At 38.6% G+C, this 20,651-nt stretch overlaps 1 protein-coding gene across 6 annotated transcripts in view; it reads left to right on the top strand.

The window, feature by feature from the left end:
- The first annotated feature begins 2,261 nt into the window (after positions 1-2,261).
- Positions 2,262-20,651, top strand: part of arhgap20b (Rho GTPase activating protein 20b) — a 95,717-nt gene continuing 77,327 nt past the window's right edge. For 3 of the 6 annotated variants that reach the window (XM_072270806.1, XM_072270805.1, XM_072270804.1), the window contains exon 1: positions 2,262-2,561. In XM_072270806.1, coding sequence (XP_072126907.1) covers positions 2,478-2,561 — 84 coding nt within the window. In that variant the 5' untranslated portion in view covers positions 2,262-2,477. Of the gene's footprint in view, positions 2,624-19,349; positions 19,479-20,651 lie in introns of all 6 variants that reach the window. The other 3 variants (XM_072270808.1, XM_072270809.1, XM_072270810.1) reach the window with 3 other exon arrangements.

The following is a 20,651-nucleotide window of genomic DNA, read 5'->3' on the forward strand; positions in this document are numbered from 1 at the left end:
CCTTCATCTTTAACGTATAACCTCTAGTTCTAGTCTCTCCCAACCTCAGTGCAACAAGCCTGCTTTCATATACCCAATCTATACTTCTCAATCTTGTATATCTCTATCAAATCTTCTCTAGTTTTCCTGTGCTCTAGGGAACTAAGCACTAACCTATTCAACCTTTCACTATATCTCGTGTCTTCATGTCCTGGCAAATATCCTTGTAAATCTTCAATCTTATTGATAAATTTCCTGTAGGCAGGTGACCAGGACTGCGTACAATACTACAAATAAGGCCTCACCAACACCTAAGACAACTTCAACATAACCCCTGTACTCAATACTTAGATTACTTTGTGGGCTCACTCCGGCCTCATATATGGGAGCACAAAGGTCAGGTCTGAACTGCGGGAGTGCTGCAACACTATAGATTTTGTCTGATCACAAGTGAGTGTTACTAATACGAAGCAGCCTCTGCAAAGAAGCTGTGTTCTGCTGGCTGTCTTGTTGCCCATTACCCACTCAGAGGAGGAGTTTAACATTCCGGAAAGGGTGTGCATCAGGGGATAAACCAGCTCACTGGTTTCAATGATCCAGACTCTAGGCCGTGGGGATAGGATAATGCTGGCCTTAATGTGTCAATAGGGTGTCCATCCACTGGGAAACATAGCACACAGGCCTTACCTTGACCTCATCAGATATTCCCATTCTGCCATAACTGTGTTGATATCAAGAGGAATAGTTTCATTGATCACCATGGAATCCTTCTCTATGCATTTTCCAATCAAATCACTAAGCACAGAGCTGGGCACAGAATATTTGCAATAGTAATTTAACACTTGTATATTCTGCTATTGGGACCAGTGGGTTAAACCAGCAGCCATTCAGACCTCAGCAAGTCTTGGATTTTGCAGAGTGTTTAGCCAGGTGTTGGACTTCAGGTGCAGGTGCATCTGACCTCCTCCTTTGGTGCTGGGCTCACTGCTTAACCCCTTTCTGATGTGATGGAGAAAGTGGATAGGGGAACTATTCGAGCTGTAACGCAGGGCGAGCCAGTGTGGAATTCATTTTCCCGTGGAGAATAGTATTCTATTTTAGTTTTATTTAATGTTTTAATTAGTTGTCAGCATTTCAATTTGTTTTCATATTTTTAACTACTTAACTATTAGAAACATCTACAACATGTTTAAAAGCTTCCTGGGGAAGCTGCAGGGCCTTAGACCCAACCCTCGTGTCTCTGCAGGATATCTTACAGGTACAGAAGCTTAGCTTGTCCCACCTTCAATAACCAGAATATTACGTCTGGGCAGTCAGGATTTCCAGGCAGCCTGGCAGGTCCCAGTTGCCCTAACACAGTAATTATCCCACAAACAACATCTGACAAACATAATCTGGCATTTATCTCATTGATGTTTTGCGAAACTTGCTACATGCATAGTGAGTTTTGCAATTTTTGCACTATCTCAGTGACATCATGCAAGGCACAATGTAAATACGCTCCTGTTTTCTATAATATAACAGCTTCCCCAAAAATGCAGAATGTTTGAATATTCATTTTACTCAGCAGTTTAAAACTCGTCACCATCAGCCTTCTTTCGACCTGTAGATTGTTTACTTTGGTGGCTGGTTATGATTCAGATCTGGAGCTGAAGCACCAGAAGCTATGTTTAAAGCACAATTAATTTGCTTCCTGCTCTCTTTAGCTGGCTGCCCCTGCTGCCCATTGCTCCCTCGGAGGAGCAGTTTAAAATTCAAGAAAGTAGGACTGGTATGTGCATCAGCAGATAAACCAGCTGACCAATACCAGCCAGCCAGAGTCTTGGTTATGGCTATAGGATAGAGCTGAAGTGTCAATAGGCTGTTTATCCATGGAGGACAAAGCACGGCAGCCTGATCCTGACACAACTAATACCTTCATTTGTACTGATAGCAAAAGCAATAGTTCGATTTTTCACCATGGAGTCTTTCTGTTACGCCTTTTGCAAGCAACTCACAAGCATAGAGCTGGGAGCTACTGAGGCAACAGAGACCATGCTTCAGAAGTTTAACACTTTTGTATTCTAGCACTGTGATCAGAATTTATTAACTAGAATCTGATTTAATTTATTAATTCATTTCAGTGTTAAAATACAATGGGGTAAGATAGTTAATACTGAAAATCAAAAGGAACCTCTCGTCAGAGTCTCCCTGTTTAAAAGTAGCTTCTGTACTGTGCCTTCAGCACTAAAGGGTTACAGTAAATGAGGCACAGCTAGATGAGGATGCCCTTATTTAGTCAGTGAGGAGGAACAGCCCATGGATCAGAATAGGACTCTGTCCCAGCTCAGAGGAAAGAAAAACTGTGCAACTCTCATTCAGAGATCAAACAGCAAGTCCAGTCAGATCATTATCAGGGGATTTATGCAGATTGCAAGAGCAAATACAGTGCACAAATCATTCCTCCTGTTGGACATGGGAAGCAAGAAACATGTGCAGTTAAGGATCGAGGCAGCATCATGACTCCTCAACAGAGTAACGGAGACCAGAGGAAACAAAAAGAACGTGGAAGTGACATGTTTGGAAAATCAGAGATGGAAAAGGTTGGTTTGAAAAGATAATTCCCAGCCACAGAGGTAAACTTTCAAGAAGATCAAGTGTCAAGGTAGTTTTTTAGATAAGGAATTAAGTTAGAGTTTGAAGTAGCATGAGTTTTTATCCTTTATATATTTATATATCCCATGAAATATTCTTTTTAATATAAATGATGTAGAATATCAGTTTTAAGAAGCCTAAACTGCTACAGTTGTCTATCAACAGCAAGTTAAATTGAAATGCAGGAAGAACCCATTTGAATTTTTTGGACAGTGCTTTTAATATGTTCAGTCAGGTTAAACTAACGAAATTACAGGAAAATAAATGGCAGTAATGAATATTTTATGAACTATTTCCAGTGTGATGATAGTACTGAAACTTTTCAAATGCTCAACTCATTGATAATTTACTGGTAACTTCATTAGTCTACAAACTATTTGTAGATTCGTCAGTTAATGTGGTTAACCCACTGTTGACTTATGGACTGTTTTATTTGTGTGGCTGACCCATGAGTAACTTATGGTATTCATTATTTTAAACCGCATTTGCAAACATCCTCTGTGACATTTCATTCTACAGAGAGTGGTTTACTGTAGTTATTGTTGCTGTATATTGTCCACTACTGTATTTTCAGAATATATATATATTTAATGAATAATTTTACCATCTGGTGTGGGAAAGAGGCTCCAGTTATAACCAGGAAACTTTCCCAGGATCTTTGGGATCTTTGTGGGGAGAATGTGAAACCATCTTGTGGCCCATTTGTTTCAGGTTACAATTTTCTTTGTCGTAATCCTACAGTCAAGTTGAAAATGTTGCTCAAAAATTTACCGGAGTCTGTTTTTGGTACTTTAAGCTTGCTTTTGATGTGTGGAGGAACAACAAATATTTGTTTGATGATCTTGTGCTGGAAAAGTCAGAAGCCCAGGTATTGTGCACAAGTTGAATGGTTTTGTGGAAGGTCAGAACTTCGGACAATCTGCCTCGTTACGACCTTATACCTTATTGTCTATCTGCATTGCACTTTGTCTGTAACTGCCAAGAAAGCTCACCAGTCCCTCTAATTTCTCAGGACGCTAAAGAAATTAGATGTGTCCCCTTTGACCCTCACCAGTTTTTAACAATGCATCATCGGAAGCATCCTTACCAGATACACTGTGGCTTGGTATGGCAAATGCTTTACCTATGACCGCAAGAAACTGCAGAGAGTTGTGGACACAGCTCAGCACATCACAGAAGCTGTGGATTCTATTTATGCTTCTCACTACCTCAGTAAATCAGCCAGCATAATCAAAGACCCCACTCATTCCAGATATTCTCTGTCCTCCCCCTGCACAAGCCCCCACCAGGCAGAAGATACAGCAGTCTGAAAGCACACATCACCAGGCTGAAGGACAGCTTGTTTCCCACTGTTTTAAGACTATTGCATGATTCCCAGTTCCCTGTACAAGAAGGTGGAGCTTTGGCCTCACAATCTACCTTGTTCTGCCCTTGCAGTTTATTACCCTACTGCCTTGCACTTTCTCTGCAACTGTATTGTGGATTCTGTTATTGTTTTACCTTCCACTACCTCAATGCACTGTTGTAATGAATATATGTATCTGTGTGAATGGTAAGCAAGAGAAGTTTTTCACTGTACCTCGAACATGTGACTATAATAAACCACTTTACCAATTAATTTACTAATTTATCAATCTGCCATTATGAAGAACACAAAGAGAACCAAATACTGTATCTTTGCCCCAGGTGGTTCTGGAATGAGTAGGGGATTGTTGGGGGGCATGTGATGTTCAGGCTGTGGATCAATGAGTAGCGAACAATTGGGATCAGATGGTGACTAATAAGGAAATCAAGTTGAACCAGGAAAATGGTGGCAGGATCATGCTGGAATATTGGTGGGGGTCAGGCATGGAGGTTGGTGAGTGGAGGAATCTAGTGAGGTGGTTGAGTCAGGAGGCTGTTGACAGATCGGCCATAGAGACTGATAAGAGACAGTTGATTGACAGAGACTGATAGGAGTATTAGGCTGGGAAATGGCTAGTGAGGTCAGTTGATACTTGGAGGTTACAGGAGTGAACGGGTCAGTTTGGGAAGTGACCCAGCTGGGAGTTTTATAGGGAGCTCACCCTGGGAGATTGGCAGGGAGACAAGGCCAATGATTGGGTCAACTGGAAGAGTGAGGAGGGATTACAGTTGTGCTGCTAATGACTGAGGACTGGGGGTTATCAGAGGTTGGGAAAGGTTTCAGAACTGAGGTCTAGGTCATAGAAGTTGTAACCCTGGAGTGGTAGGAGTATGAAGAAGAGCTGGAAAAATACATAAAGGAGACTAACCAGCACTGGACTCGTGGGCTGCGACCTGCTCAGTCTTGTAAGGAACACTGAAGTAGATTGCTCAATGTTTGTAAAGCCTTATTTCCTTGTTGCCCTTGCCATCTGCAGGCTTTACAGTCACAGAGAAGAGTCCCAGAATATGATACTTCTTGTGCCTTGCTCTCTACTGAATGCTACTATGCATTGTTGGGCTTCTCCATGCAGGAATGCAACAGATAGATGAAGAAGCTAGACCCAACTTGGTCTTCAAATTCCTTTGCTCTTAAATTTTCACTCAAACTGCAAGACTTTGTCAATTTTATAAGAGGCACTTAGGACTATTGTTCACTTTGTGAGGAGGTTGATTCTTAATTTTAAGTTTTACATTCTCTTTGCATTGTGTGCCATGCGTAACTCTTAGTTACTGGCTTTGAGATTCAGTGCAAGCTATAAACACAAAATCCAGCATGTTATTGATGAAATATCACCATGTTATACTTCTGGATAAACTTTAATCTTTGATGAACTGCTAACCCAAGGGCCTGTCTACTTTGTTAAGAAGAACCCACACAATATCAATAGATCAGAATTCTTGACCATTAATCCCATTGACGTATCCAGAGTCATATTGAACATGAATTGGGTGTTGCATTTGTTTAAAAATAACTTCAAAAGAAAGCAATTACTTAGGTGTCAATGCTTTAGTGTCTATGGAGATTGAAGGAAACTCATCACTGTAAGCTTTCATAAGCCTTTACTTCTGTTATCCTGAGTGGGGGTTAAGCAGATTGAAAACACTCCATGTTCATAGTTGGGATGAGGTTTTGACGCTGGTGTGCAATGCCATTTTTCCTGCAAACATAGCAATGTTCACTTCCTCCAAAAAGGTCTTTGTCTCATCTGTCCACAGATCATTGTCCCCGAAGCATTGTACAACATCCAGGTGGTCTTCTGCAAACTTGAGATGTGCAGCAATTTTTTTTTTTTGAGAGCACTGATTTCCTCTGTGGTGTCCACCATTCTTGTTCAGTGTTTTTCTTACAGTGGACACCATTCTGGTTCAGTGTTTTTATTATAGTGGAACACAAACAGAGACTTTAGCACGTTCTAGAGATTTCTGCAGGTCTTTTGCTGTTGCCCTTGGGTTCTTTTTCTCCTCCTTCAGCATTGCACGTTGTGTTCTTGGTGTGATCTTTGCAGGATGCCCACTCCTAGGGAGAGTAGCAACAGAATTTCCTCCATTTGTAGACAATTTCTCTTACTGTGGACTGATGAATACTCAGGTCTTTAGAAGTGCTTTTGTAACCTTTTCCAGCTTAAGCATCTCTACAATTCTTCTTCTAAAGTCCTCTGAAAGTTGTTTTGATTGAGGCACAGTGCACATAAACAGACCTTTCTTGAGAAGAATAGGTTCTGTCAGTAACCTGACTTTGTGTGACTTTTTTATAGGGCAGGGCACCTCTACAACCCACACCTCCAATCTTATCTCACTGACGGAGCACTTGACTCCAACTACCTTTTATCGAAAGCAATACCCCAGAGGTTTACATACTTTTTCCAACAAATACATGTAATATCAGATCATTTTTCTCAATAAATGGATGAACAAGTGTAATGTATTTTGTATTATTTATTTAATTGAGTTCTCTTTATCCAGTTTTAGGATTTACATGAAGATCTGATCACATTTTCAGTCATATTTATGCAGAAATAGGGAAAATTCTGCAGGGTTCACAAACTTTCTAACACCACTGTGCAAAAGACAAATTGTCATTTAAGGAGGCATTGGAGATCCCTGTTTGTTTGGGGACTGAATATAGCAATAATTGGTATGTATGTGAAAGAAGGATAATTGGATACTTAGGCAATTTTCATGTCTTCAGGATTTCATCAAGTGTTTCAAGCATAATTAATTATATTTGAAATGTAATCATAAGCAAACTCATCAACCAAATTGCAAATAATAATGTAGCAACAGGTTGATCCAACATATCCTGTTCTTGTAGTACTGGTATTGGATAGGACAGCAGATGAACTATTATTTGAGTACTAACATGAAATCTTTTATACCAACTTAAGCTGGCAGATAGTGCCTCAATTTAATATATCATTGGAAAGACTGATTTTGCAAATAAGTTATAAAATATTATTCAGTTATATTATCAGAATTAAAAGTAGTAACTTGAGATAGGATTCCTTCTAAGCCATGTGTATTAATGCCAAAAACTAATAGATTGTGTGGGCAGATTGTTTGTGAAGGTGAAATAATTCACTGTTAATTGATTAATGCAAAGAAATCTCTTTTATTTATTGTAACAGCCATACCTTTTCAAATTGAACGTATTTCTCCAGATGATGTTTAATTTCTTCAGAAAAGGAGATTGTATCTGTTTAATTAAACCTATTGGCAACTAATGTATATTTCCAGCTATAGCTATACTATATACTCTAACTTCATGAATGTCCATCATGTATAACTGTATCCAACAAGGGAGACTTCTAAACAGTGCAAAAATGTTTTACATGCACTTGCTGTGGTGAAAGATTGTTCAGTGACAAATATTTGCAAAAATAAAGAGCATAAGCATGTTTGGAGCTTGAATTTAAATTTAAATTAAACCAATGGCAAAATAATGGCTACATCAGCTTTTGGGATCCAAGTTGATTTCTAGTCTAAATGATGAAATAAAGGATAATTTTCCCCACTAGTTTGCTGTAGGTATCTTAAATGAATTAAATTTGAACAGTGTCAATTCAGTTCCCTGTGCACATAGTCTACCAGTTTAAAAGAAAACATTTAGCAGTCCTAAAGAGCTACCACAGACTGATTTCTGTCAGGATGAAAAAAGACATTACAGAAGGGACATCCCTTTGAAGTTGTGACTAAGACACAATCAACAGAACATTTAGTCCAAAGCAAACTCTGCAACACTTAGAGAAAGTGTTTAATACTGGCCCAGGGTGCCAGACATGGAAAGAACAAAGCAAAGAAACCTGTTCTCCGACCTCACTGAAAACATCACTGAACACCTCATGCAGTCAGTGCAGTGACCTTCATTAAACAGGAAAAAGGGTCTGATTTCTCTCTTGTAAAATCTTTCACTCTGCTAAGAAAGAAAGTAGTCACAACCATACTGTAGATATATTTGTAGTTCCAGGTTTAGAGTCCAAATGTTTGGAAAAAGAAATTTATAACAACACATTTAAATTTCACATTCATCATTACAATCTGAGAATAGTAGCCAAGTTGGTGTAAATAGATTCTTTGCTTGTTAAAGCCGTCATGACTTTATAAACCTACTGATGGCAATAGCCCTTCAATTTTGCTCCTAAGTAGTTAACATTTTCAGCAATTGGAGCGATGGAAAAATCAATTTACAAAGGTCATAGGAGCATTGCTAAAATTGATATTACATTTGCTTGTTTGGAAATGTAATATATGGGCTAGATCCAATATGTACAATTGTACCAAATCCAATATTTATCTTATAATTTTACAATTGAGGCACAACTGCAATTAAAGTGTCAGCAACTATAGCTGTGTTTAGATGGCAATGTTTGCAATCATATTCCTTGGATTTTGCCAAGGCTCCAGTTTTTACTGGCTGGTAAAACACTGAGTATATTAACGATGATGCATTTCAATCTATGTTTAATTGTCTCCTTCCAGCAACAGAACATTTTTGGAAATTATTGTTATATTTAAAAACCTTGAAATAAGATATATGATCCATCATAGTGAATAATTGATACTCGTCTATAAGTTGAAGTGAAAAAGTCCTGAATTCAATACAATGAAAATGTGAGGAAGAAGAAGAAGAAGACATACCTGGATGACAGATGTGAGTGGAGCACCAATACAGAGGCTGTGTACAAGAAGGGCCTCTATATCCTGAGCAGACTGAGGTTCTTTGGAGTATGCAGGCCTCTCCTTCACATGTTCTACCAGTCTGTTGTTGCCAGTATAATCTTCTATGTGGAGGTGTGCTGGGGCAATGACATTAACATGGTGATGCTAACAGGCTCAATAAACTGATTAGAAAGGCTGGCTCTGTTATAGGAGTCAAAATAGACACACTGGAGCCTGTGGTAGAACAAAAGACCCTATGGAAAATCCTGGCAGTTCTGGACAATGATTTTCACCTTCTGCATGATACCTAGGTTGAACAGAGGAGCACTTATAGTAAGAGCACTATATGAAGTGATTCTTATCCTCGGCCATTAGGCTCTATAGTGAGTCAACCTATAGCCAGGAAAGTAGTGACCCCCCCCCCACCACCACAATTAAACTGTGGTAACTTTTTTTTTATTCTTTCTACTTTTCTTCTAATATTTATATCTGTGCCCTTGTAATGCTATTGTGACACTGTAATTTCCCTTGGGATCAATAAAATATTCATCTTTCTATCTACCTATCTATCGCTAGTAGCATATTTGCAGGTTGGAAGGAGCCACGAGGAAAGATGTATGTCATAAGAAAGACTGTGAAGGAAAAAAGAGCAACAGCATGTTGGATATAACATAGTAAATGGCTTGTCAGGCTAAGGGGCTGTAGGGACCACACAGAGGGGCCAAGGTCTCAAAATAAGTTGTCGACCAATTCGGGCTGTGGTGAGGACAAATTTCTTCACTCAGAGCTTGAAAACTACATGTTTGTATTTTAGTTCTATCAAAGATTTCTGAATACTCATTAATTGAATATACTCAAGGCAGACTCCAATCATTTTTTAGACAGTAGCAGAATCGAAGGATCTGTAGACTGGAAATGCAATGCAAGATCTTAATAAGTGACATAACAGGATTGAAAGGTACTTTTGCTTTTATAATTACATTCTTCTTGTTCATGTATGAGAAGCTTTCCAACATGAAGGAAAATCATAAATGACTTTGAAATCTAGCAGTTGTTATGCAGTCAATCATGATAGAGATTATCAAGACAGGCCATGTCATTTAATAGTCACTTTATTTGAGGGAGATATTAAGGAGACTGGCAGAATCCTCTGCTCTTCAAGTAGCACCATGAAATGCTTAATTTGATCTACCAAATGAGCTTATAGTTTTGTCATTAAGTGACTGGGGATTTTTCAAGTCAGCTCCTGTCCCACCACTGTTACCTTAATGTTGAAGAAAATGTGGGCCTGTAACTTTTAATCCTGGATTGAAGAATTAGCTCACAATTGCTCGAAGGTAGCACAAACTAAACAAAACCGTCAATGTGTACAAGATATGATTGTCACTGTAACTGTTGCTCTCACTTCAAGCCTGGATGTGAAAAGTGTTCAATGTTATTGTTATTTATTTATTGAGCAAGTCCAATATTTGTTGTCCATTCCTAACTTCCCTTGAGAAAGTCATGGCAAACCACCTTTATAAACCACAGTACTATTGCTGGTGAAGGCATTTCCACAATGTTCTTTGATCGGGAGTTCCAGGACTTAGACTCAGTGGCAACAAACGTCCTTCAGCATAGTTCCAAGTCAGAGTGGTGCACAACTTTGAGGAAACAGCAGGTCATGGATTTCCCATGCACCTACTATGTTGTTCTTCTTGGTGTACAGTTCAAGGTTTTGGGAGTCTTGATGAATAACTACATTGCATTTTGTAGCTGGAACACACCACAGTCCAGGTTTACCTGCAGTGGACAGTTTGGGATGTTGGATTGGGATTCGATCAAGGGGCATGATTTTTCCTCAATTACATTGAGTTGAAACTGCATTTGTTTTGGCAAGTAGAGTGTAGTCCTTCACACTTCCAACTCGTGGATGGTAGAAAGTCTTCTCAGCTTCTGGAGTTGAGTCATTCACCACAGGATATCCAGCCTGTATGTATCTAGTTTCTCCAATTGGTTGTATGTCAATAGTAATCCACAAGGCATTGATGATCAGGGTCTTGGTAATGGGAATACTATAGAATGCAAAGGGTGGGCGTTCGGATTTCCTTTTATGTCATAGACCTGAATGTCATTTGTCTGAATGTTATCTGAGTCTTTCTGAATGCTTTATTCATTTCCTGAGCAGTTACAAATGGACTTGAATGCGGTGCAGCCATTAGCAAACATTGTTACTTCCTACTTTGTAAAGGTAGGATGATCATAAATGGATGTTAGCCCTTGAATATTGTCCTGGTGAACACTTGCAGTGATGTCCTGAGGCTGGCATCACTGGGCTTCATCAAGTACAATCATTTTCCTTTGTGTGAGTACTAGCTCAACCATCAGAATGTTTCTCCTTCGATGTCCGTGGATTTCAGTTTTACCAGGGTGCCCTGGTGTCATATTCAGGGGCCTTGAAGGCAAGGGCATTGACGCTCACCTCATCTCTGAAATTCAGCTCATTGGTCAATTAGTCAGTGATGATACAAGTGAACCATCCCTGAGCAGTCCCTGCTCAGAGTATCCGTGCTCTCGCTACTTGGAGTACCACTTCCCATGTCATTCAACATGGAGGAATACTTATTAATTAACTGAGAGAGGACAGTGATAATCAGGGGGTGATTTACAGGCACATGACCTTAATCTATTGCCCATCATTAATTGTCCACCACTAATGCTGTTGTGAAAATGGTAGTGAGCCACCTTTCCGCATCCAACATCCTAAACATCGAGACTATAGGGGCTGAAGTTAAGTATTCCTAGAACTATTACTTTGCACATACCATTAGACAGCCAGCTCTGCCAGTGTGACAGGATATACTCAGGGGCTGTGTTGGTCAAGTCCAGCACATTCTCTGCTTGAATACATCAAGTTTTAGCTTGGATAATCTGTGGGAAACTTTTCTGATCTAGACACCAGAACTCATCTGTTTGTGGGGAGAATTTTGCCAGGTCTACTGGACTGGGAGCAATGATACGATGCATACATTCAGTGTCAGATGAATCCTTTACCCTTTTATTTAATGTGGCTCTTAGTAATGTCCTACTTGGTCAGCTTAGAGTCAACCACACTACCTGGGGTCTGGAGCTTTAGTCAGACTCATCCTTGAAGGGCAATGGTGAGTCAGATAGGTTTTACTGCAATTGATTAGCTTTGTGGATTGGAGTAGTTATGAGAATGTAAGCAAAGATGATTCTAAATCAGAGCATTACAATTAAATTCCACAGCCACAAGGCTGGATTTTGTGCTCATATGTCTGGATTATTAGGCTAGGGACCATGTTATATATGCAACTATTAATTTACTAAACCATTACCATATTCATGGTATGTCAGAAGAATAGAGTGTGTACAGGCACTATTATTGGAATAGTGCAGTGTGCATAAAGTTACATCAAATACCAGCTGTACATAGTGAATGAGTTAACAATGGCCATTACTGGAAAAATATTAACATAATCTTTTTATTAATGTGTTGGATTTGATTTTTGAGTCTGGAAAATGTTTGGTAAAATATTGTTGCTCTAAATCAAAGCTCATCAAATCATTGTTTTCTCAGTTGTGTGCCAAGGGAGGGACAAATGTTTTCATTGTAATAACACTGAATTCTAGAGTGAGTGGTGAGAGCAGATGGGATGAATCATTTTATTTAAAAATGCCTTTCCTTCTCTGGGAGTACTGGTTGGTACAGTGGGTCAAAACACTGCTAGGCACAGAGCTGTGTTGATAGCTAGGGAAATGGCTACTCATGTGAAACCCAGATTTTGTTGTGGTTTTGCAAGGGGGTGGGGCTGGAAGCTTCTGTTTCCTTAGACAGCAGCTCTCAGAACCTAAAACAGTTCTTTTGAAGGCACATAGTCACCTTTCTCTTCTGCAAACAGTATCAGTGGTGAGATTGTTGTGCAGCTACCACTACTGGCAACACATCAACAATGCTGCCAAATCATTTCTATACATTGTAAATAGAGACTGAAATATATTCAACATTTCATTTGGATATCATCTGTGACATCAATCCCAGCTCTGTGCAACAACAAAGCTATTTTGAACTATGTGCTTTTAAACATATTAATTAAAAATGATGAAGGGGATAGATAGTCTCTTTTCCCCCAGGAAAAGGGAATCAAAAACTAAATGGTTTAAGGTGAAGGGGTGGGGGGAGGAAGACTTAAAGGGGACCCGAGGGACAACTTCCTCGTGCAGAAGGTGGTGCCTATATGGAATGAGTTTTCAGAGGATGTGATCGAGGCAGATACATTAACAACACTTTAGAACATTTGGACAGGTACATGGATGGGAAAGGTTTAGACGGATATCAGCCAATTCCAGGGAAATGAGATTAGTCTAGATGGGCATCTTGATTGGCCAGCCAACTGGGGCCAAAGGGCTTGTTTCCAAGCTGTATTACTCTATAATTCTATCTTCATTTATTAAAAGCTTAAAAAGTTAGGGCTTTCTTGAAATTTTAATAGGTAGAAACCCTATGTGTTAAAAGACTAGAAAATCCAGATTTCATTTTTTGGCTTGGTTGAATTCACATGTGAAAACAGTTGGGATTCTAGGGTGGGCATCAATACATTGAGACCAGTTTAAGGGAAGATATCAGAACTAAGAAAGATCACACTCTTAATCAATGTCGACACTTTCCTAGTGGAAGCCACTGATCAGAGATTAGTGCTGGTAATATCTGTGGATTTTCCAGGGCCTAGAGACCAACTGTAACATCCCAGTCCGAACGTCTAAATCATCTAATTCAAAACAGGCCAGGAATTAAACTTGCTACCCAGCTGGTCTACTTGGCTCAGTGCAACATGAGTTATGTTTTACTTCTTTGACATTAATGTGCTTCACTACATCAGCATTGTTATGTGGAATGGAAAGATAAACTTGCGTTTGTAACTAATCATATGGTGAGTTAAATGCTTTTGCTGAGGCATCTGAACCTATGGAACTGATGCAGGAAAAGGACACATTGGAAAGTTGCTCTAGTTCGTCAGTATTATGATAGTCCTGTGATCAGTCCAAAGACTCCTTTACCAGAAGATTTACACTGTAAGGTGCAGGGGAAAGCTACGAGGAATTGGGGAATGGTGTACTCAAGGAAAGTGTGAATCTTGATATACAAAATATGGAACATTTCTTTATTAATATTCACCACAGTCAAACATATCAATTGAACCACATCCACCATTATTAATCCTTACTCTGCTTGGGGAGTAGCTGAGTTAACAGTTGAATTGGTCCAAATCAGCTGCCATCATATTTTGTAAGGTGATGGTCTGACAAGGTTCTCTCTGCTGATAATCAGTTGCTTAAAAATATGCATGGATAGGCATCAGTTAAGGATAGGATCAAGCTCATTCTTGAAGCACTCCATGTTCCAAAAGCCTTGTTAGAACTTGTTTCGGCTCTTGCATGAGGCACTTGGGAGAGAAACCACGGAGACGTTATTGCTTAGTGAAATGATACCCCAGTTTAAGTGAACCCATTCAGAGAGACAGAGAAAGAGGATGCTGGAATCAGCTTTTTATTAGAAGAGCTCTGGCCTGTTTGACATGTTTATATTTCTGTTGACAAATTAAAATGAATAAATCAATTTACCTTGCTTGCTCTCGCTCTGTTTGTGTATCTGTCCCTTTAAATGTTAGCAGGAAACCCAGTTTCTTTCCTTAACTCCTCTGGCAGGAAGTGCTAATAAATTTGCCCCATTCACCCGATGGCTGGGAAGAGCATATTCTCTCTGCTGCAATATTTTCTTAAAAGGTCAAGCATTCTCCATGCTGAAAGAATATGCAAGACATTTTGCTACTTGTGTATTAAAAAGGAGATTGTGAAAAATAAGCATTGAAATGCTATGGTATTGCAAGTGACATATCCACATTTTGTTATTTAATTTATAAAAAGGTCTTTCAAAATGCCAAAGCTTCTAACGTTACTTTGATTTTCAGTGGCAATAATAATTTCTTCTCTTAAAAAAGACTTAATTCTAACTGGTTAACTAACACCAAGAACCGCTTTTAACGGTAATGGTTCATGAAGTGTAAAGCTTCTGATGTGACAGCTCTTCAGTAGAATTTTTGATGTTGGCATAAGTTTAAATACAAATTTAAATGTACTGCTGTCTTTCTAATCATTAGTCAGTTCTTCCAGTGGGTACCCCAGCGATTCAGGTTCTATTCTCAGTCTGTGCTGAGTTTACTGATCTCACTTAGGGCAGAAATGTGAGAAATTAACTCAAATCTCTGGTTTAGAGCTGGTTGCTATTCATGAGTGATATACAATGTCTTCCCACCCTCCCCAACCCCTCAACTCATGACTGTGTTGAGTAGGGATGAGATTTCCTCTGATTGTGAAATAGCCAGCTAGCAATTTCTATCCAAATTTGTAAAGGAAGGAAGAGTAAACTATTACAGAGTGAGTTGTTCTCTTGGAATTGTACCCAGGAATGTTCTAATGCACAGAGAAATGCACAGGCTCTAAAGAAAATAATTTCTGCTCTAGATATCCTAACTGTTAACATTTGATAACCAATGAACTTCCATGTGCTGGTTTAAGGCCACTTTCCATTTTCCGGTGGTCATCAGCACATCTGTTGGTCTCTTATTTGTTAGTTCCTGGCTACTGGCCAGCTCTGGAATGTTGCTGGAACTGGGAGTTGTGGGGAGGTAGAGGTACAAAGAAGGTGATAGATAAGAAAGATGAAGAAGGACAGAAAAAGAAAAATGAGAGGACAGACAGAAGAACAAAGTTTTAATCAGATAAAAACAAATAAATATAAATAAAAATAAAATATTTCTATGCTGCTTTATTGCAAGAATTTCTCAATGAAGTCACTGTTCACGATTGTGGCTTTCAGCAGTATTAATCAAGACTGTTAAAACTTTGGAAGAAACAAGATTTCACTTGTAATTGTAACCTATTTTTAATGTTTACTATGTGATTGGACATCTTTCTTTACCTCTGTCTTTCTCACTCTGTCTGAACCTTAATATCTCTCTCTCTCTCTCTCTCACACACACATACTCACTCTCACTTTCTTCCACTTACCATGTATTTACTACTTGCTGGACAACTATTCACTTTTAATGAATGAATAATTGCAGCCACTGTTGAAAGGAGGGCACTAAGGATCAGTGTCAAAGTTAGAACTTTTGACACCAGTGTGTTGGGCAAGGCAGGCGGTAGGTGGTAGTGAGTGTCCTTTCCCTGGAGAATTCCTGTTTCTTTCCTAGCTTTCATGTCAGTATTGGCCAACAGCGTACTAGCTTAAATCAACGTTTCCACAGTCACTAGATTGTGAAATCTAAGCTCATTGCTGAGAGAAGTAGATGCTGTGATGTTTTTTTGGTGAGATGATAAACAAAAAGCCTGAGAGAAATTTTAAAAAATCATGGTTTTTTGAAGGAGGCAGTTATTTGTCCTTGATGTTCTGAATAATTTTTATCTCTGAATCAACAACTGAAACTGAAGTTCCACGATTGTTTGTGAAACCTTATAGTCTGTATTACAATAGAGGCTACATTTAAAAACGTAGTAAATAGGCACATACTTCTTTGGGATATATTGAGATCATGAAAGGTCCTAAATAAATAAAAGTATTTCTTTCTTTTCCACCCTACACATGTCCAAAGACAATAAGGTAGAATTACAGGATCACCTGATACTCCAACAAATAAATTAGCCACGATGACATGGTGGAGCAGACTTGATGGGCCAAATGGCCTATTTCTTCTCCAATGTCTTATAGACATAGACACATAATACATAAAAAACTGGGAAACTTTGTCTAAGAAATTATGTAAAATTTTTTGTGATGTCTTATCTGTCCTTAAAGGTGGAAAATTAAAAGCTGTTCTAACTCAGTTGCTGTTTTTTTAGACATTCCTGGGTTATTGGGATCAGGACACACATAGGTTGAAGGGCTGGAGAGGAGTAGGTAGGAGAATGTGAAACCTGTACCTCACATTCACTACAACCATTCCCAAACAGAGTTGGCGCAGCACTCTCATTGATCTGGATCAGAGTAGATTGTGGATGATTAAAGTCCCAAACAATTTGCTTCCCTAGTTAATTTATGATTGCCTCCCTTTGCTTTCTTTCACTCTGGATGGTGTACTGTGACATGGATCTTGATAGTTCATCCTGTCTTCTGAACTGAGAGCAATGATCTATTAGTCCACCTGAGCTCGTTGTTGCAGGGGAAATTGAACTTGATTGGGTAGATTTCTGCATTTACTACCAATGGCAAATTGATGAAAATGAAAAGGTGAAACAGGCAGATTGTTTAACAGACAATTCATTGGCTGCTATCAGATTTCAGATCTGCAGTATATGCACCTAGATATCAGAAGGTTTGATGTGCTTGTCTCCTTCCAAGAATATATAAATAAGGATTTAAAAAATGATAAACATATCGCAAGAAGTAACTTCTACATCAAAATAAACGTGCAATTATTTCACCATACAGATTAAAATCACTGGAGTATAACTGAACTGTAAGTGGATATGAGCCAATTTCTCATAGTTTAAGCATATATTTTTAAATCAAGTTCACATTGGCACAAAAGTATAACCCTGAAAAATAACCCTGTTTTAGAGTGAAAATTCTTATTGTTGTTCATTTTCATTTACCTTCCCTCATCTAACATATTATTTTCTGTTGCTAAGTAATCATTTATAAAAACTTGCAATACTCTTCTAAAATCAGTGATGGACATTGAACAGTTGGAAATCCAGTGTATTGTGTTGGTAACCAGTTTGACTGCGGGCCTCATCATACTCAATCATACTTCTGCCTTTGATATGAAGTGAACTCCTGACTGATTCTGTTGGCATGCAAGTAGAGAATTTTATTTACTCCCTCCTTTCCTCCTTGCCGGCAGTTAGCAAAGGGGCATTTTATATACTTAAATAGGCTGATCATAGGTCTGATTTTCACCACATTACTGGGATGAATTGTGGCTGTGAGACAGGGTAGTGGACATTTGGATTTGCATTATTTATTTTTCTTTAAATTCATATCTTGTAACATAAACAATCCTATTAATAAATTCCCAACTATTAATTCAGCAGTGACTATGTACTCAAGCATAAACGATGTTTTTAAGTGTATGCACTTCAAATAAACTCAAAATGCTTCACACAATGGTAGTTATGGAGCCAAAAATACCAACACCTCACCAAAAGTAATAACGTCAAGAATCAGTAGGAATTTGCTTTTGAAAGTACACTTTGAGGGGAAAAATGTTGGAAAAAGTTCCAGCAAAGCTCCCTATCTACTTTTATATTGTTGTCCTTGTAATTTGATTTCCAGGGATTTGGAATCTATTATTCTGCTTCCAACACTTATACTCTTCAATCTGTTTCCCATAATGGGAAGAGGAAAATTTACAGAGGTTACTTTATTTGGTTCTGCAAGTCAATCACTGGGCCATAAAAAATAGATTAATAGATTAAGCTCTGGACAGTAACTTCTGGATACTGAATTAAAAGAATAGCAAAACATCTGCTGCTGAATAAGACCTTGGCTTAACAGAAAACTGAAAGGGAATTGACTCTAATAAGGTAGAATTATACTGGCGTTTCAGCCTGCATAATGATAGGATTTGAAGCCACAATATTTTGGCCAGGAGCCAATGGCAGTGTCAAAAGAAGCAAGCTGAAACTATTTCCATAAATAAGTATAAAGAAGGAGCTTCTGTTACCTCATTTCTGTATCAGGATAGAAATGCAAAATAAAAGCAAAATATCACTGGATACTTCCAGTAAAAATATTAATTTATCTGTTATCTTTTGGGGTTGCAAAGGGCATGCTGTGAATTTCATTTTCACTTATAGTTTTAAATTTTACGTTGCCTTTGTATTCTTCTTACATCTGAGGTAAGGTTATTGTAATGCTTTCCTCATGAGATGCCTGCAAATGCAAGTGGATGAAATGGCTATCAAAGAATAATAACTGTTTTTTAACGAGGCTGAACCCTTAGCACCTAAAAACAGGCATACTATTCCTATGATTCTGACTTTAAACTTCCTGTTTCCGTTACTTCTATTGTTACAGATTAGGTATTAAGCATTACTCCCTCACCCAATCAGAATTCAGTATGGCCATATGTGGAAATATAGCACATAGATTAAAATATACACATGAGGAACACATTGTTGACCTTTATTGATGTTAATTGAAAATTGTGTTTATATTTCATCTCAGATATTTGTTTCATTAATTTTACCTTTATTTGTTTTTTTCATCCTTGAGTCATTTTTATTCTATTGTTCACCTTTGTGTAGAACTACAGATGTGGATTCCATCTTTTCAAAAGCTCGTGCTTCCTTTCCAGCTTGAATGCTGCTTCCTGTCAATTCTCGTTCCTAATCAGTTACTTCCTTAACAGCATGAGAAAAATGGCAGCAAATTCACTGAGAATGAACAGTGACAAAAGTGCTCCAATTTCCATCAAACACTTGACCTTTTGTTTACTTGTTTTGTTGAGCAAACTTTTAGAAGTCAAAAATGAAAATTTCCTGAGGGCTGTTTATTACAGAAATAAAGCCTAAAAGAGCCAGTGGTTCATCTTAAAATTTGTCCTGTGATTTTTATCCATTGTTATTTCCAGAGGCACATGCAGCAAAAATATAACTGAGGGGAAGGCCTGCTGTAAAGCTCTAACTTTTTATTGAAGAGGATAAGGGTTGGAATTACATAAAATGAAGCAAGATGTCCATCAGAATGTAAAATGTCTCAGGTATGTAGTTTTAAAACTTACCTAATAGATAAGGCTGACATTAAGTAGCACACAAATGGTGATTTACTGAGAAGTAAAGCATCAAAGGAGATCAAAGTTCATAACTTCAGGAGCAAAAGTGTAAGTAGAATAAATTCTCCAAATTTCACTCAAAATTAGTTTTTTTGACACAAGATACAAGTAATATGTGAACTGAAGCCGTTACTCTGTTTCTAGTACATAAAAAAATGTGAACTGGAAAGATAAGGCACTGCAGGCACTGGAATCTGAAGCAAAAAAAAAATTGCTGTAGGAACTTGGCAGGACAGCCAACATCTGTGGAGGGAAATGGAAAATCAAAGTTTCAGGTCAAGTGCCTTCACCTGGTTTATAAGTGCCCAGATGAAGGGTTTTGACCCAAAATATTAACTGCCCATTCCGCTCAAAGATTGAACTGGGTGTACATCACAGTCGGCTGCCAACTATTGGCTCAGACTTTGCTTCCCTGCAAACTTTAGACACATGACGAACAGCTACTGCACTTCTTCTTAATTATAAAGTTGTAGAGAAGTCTGTGGGGCTGAGTTCAGGATGGTCTGGATGGCCTGTGAGTGTATGTCTGTTTAGGTTTGTTCTCTGACTGTGGCTTAGTGGGGAAAGTTTTAGACAGTGATGGAGGAGTATGTGCAGAGTTGCTTGTGTGGTGAGTGACAGACCAAGAGCCTATAATATGAATAAAGGGGAGGGATATCAGACTGTGCTTTGTCAGCTGGCAGATAGAAAGAAGATTTGTACACAGGTGCTCCAAGAGGGAAAGGCCTTGGCAGATCACAGGATTGGAGTTTGGAAAGTAGATCAGCGAATCATAATCTCGGTTGGTCGAGAGAACTGAAGGTGTCAAGTTCTGGAGATCAGAGCCTTAATGGGCTGGGTTGATGGATGGTGGATGCTACTGAAGTGTTTGGTTTTGCAGGTAGATTTAACTGATAGTTCAGCACTTCACTGAGAAGACAAGACTTTTCCAGACAAGCCCATTGAGAATGACAACAAATGATATTTACACAGGGAAGAACATCACCCACGCACACCAATGCAGAAATTGTGCCAGAGCACACGGTGGTTCAAGCCTGAAAGTATCTGGATTTTTATTTTTTTGGAAGTGACCTAAAATGACCTAGAAATGTGTGATACCTC

This window comes from Mobula birostris, chromosome 10, assembly GCF_030028105.1.
Source record: "Mobula birostris isolate sMobBir1 chromosome 10, sMobBir1.hap1, whole genome shotgun sequence".
Classification (NCBI taxonomy): domain Eukaryota; kingdom Metazoa; phylum Chordata; class Chondrichthyes; order Myliobatiformes; family Myliobatidae; genus Mobula; species Mobula birostris.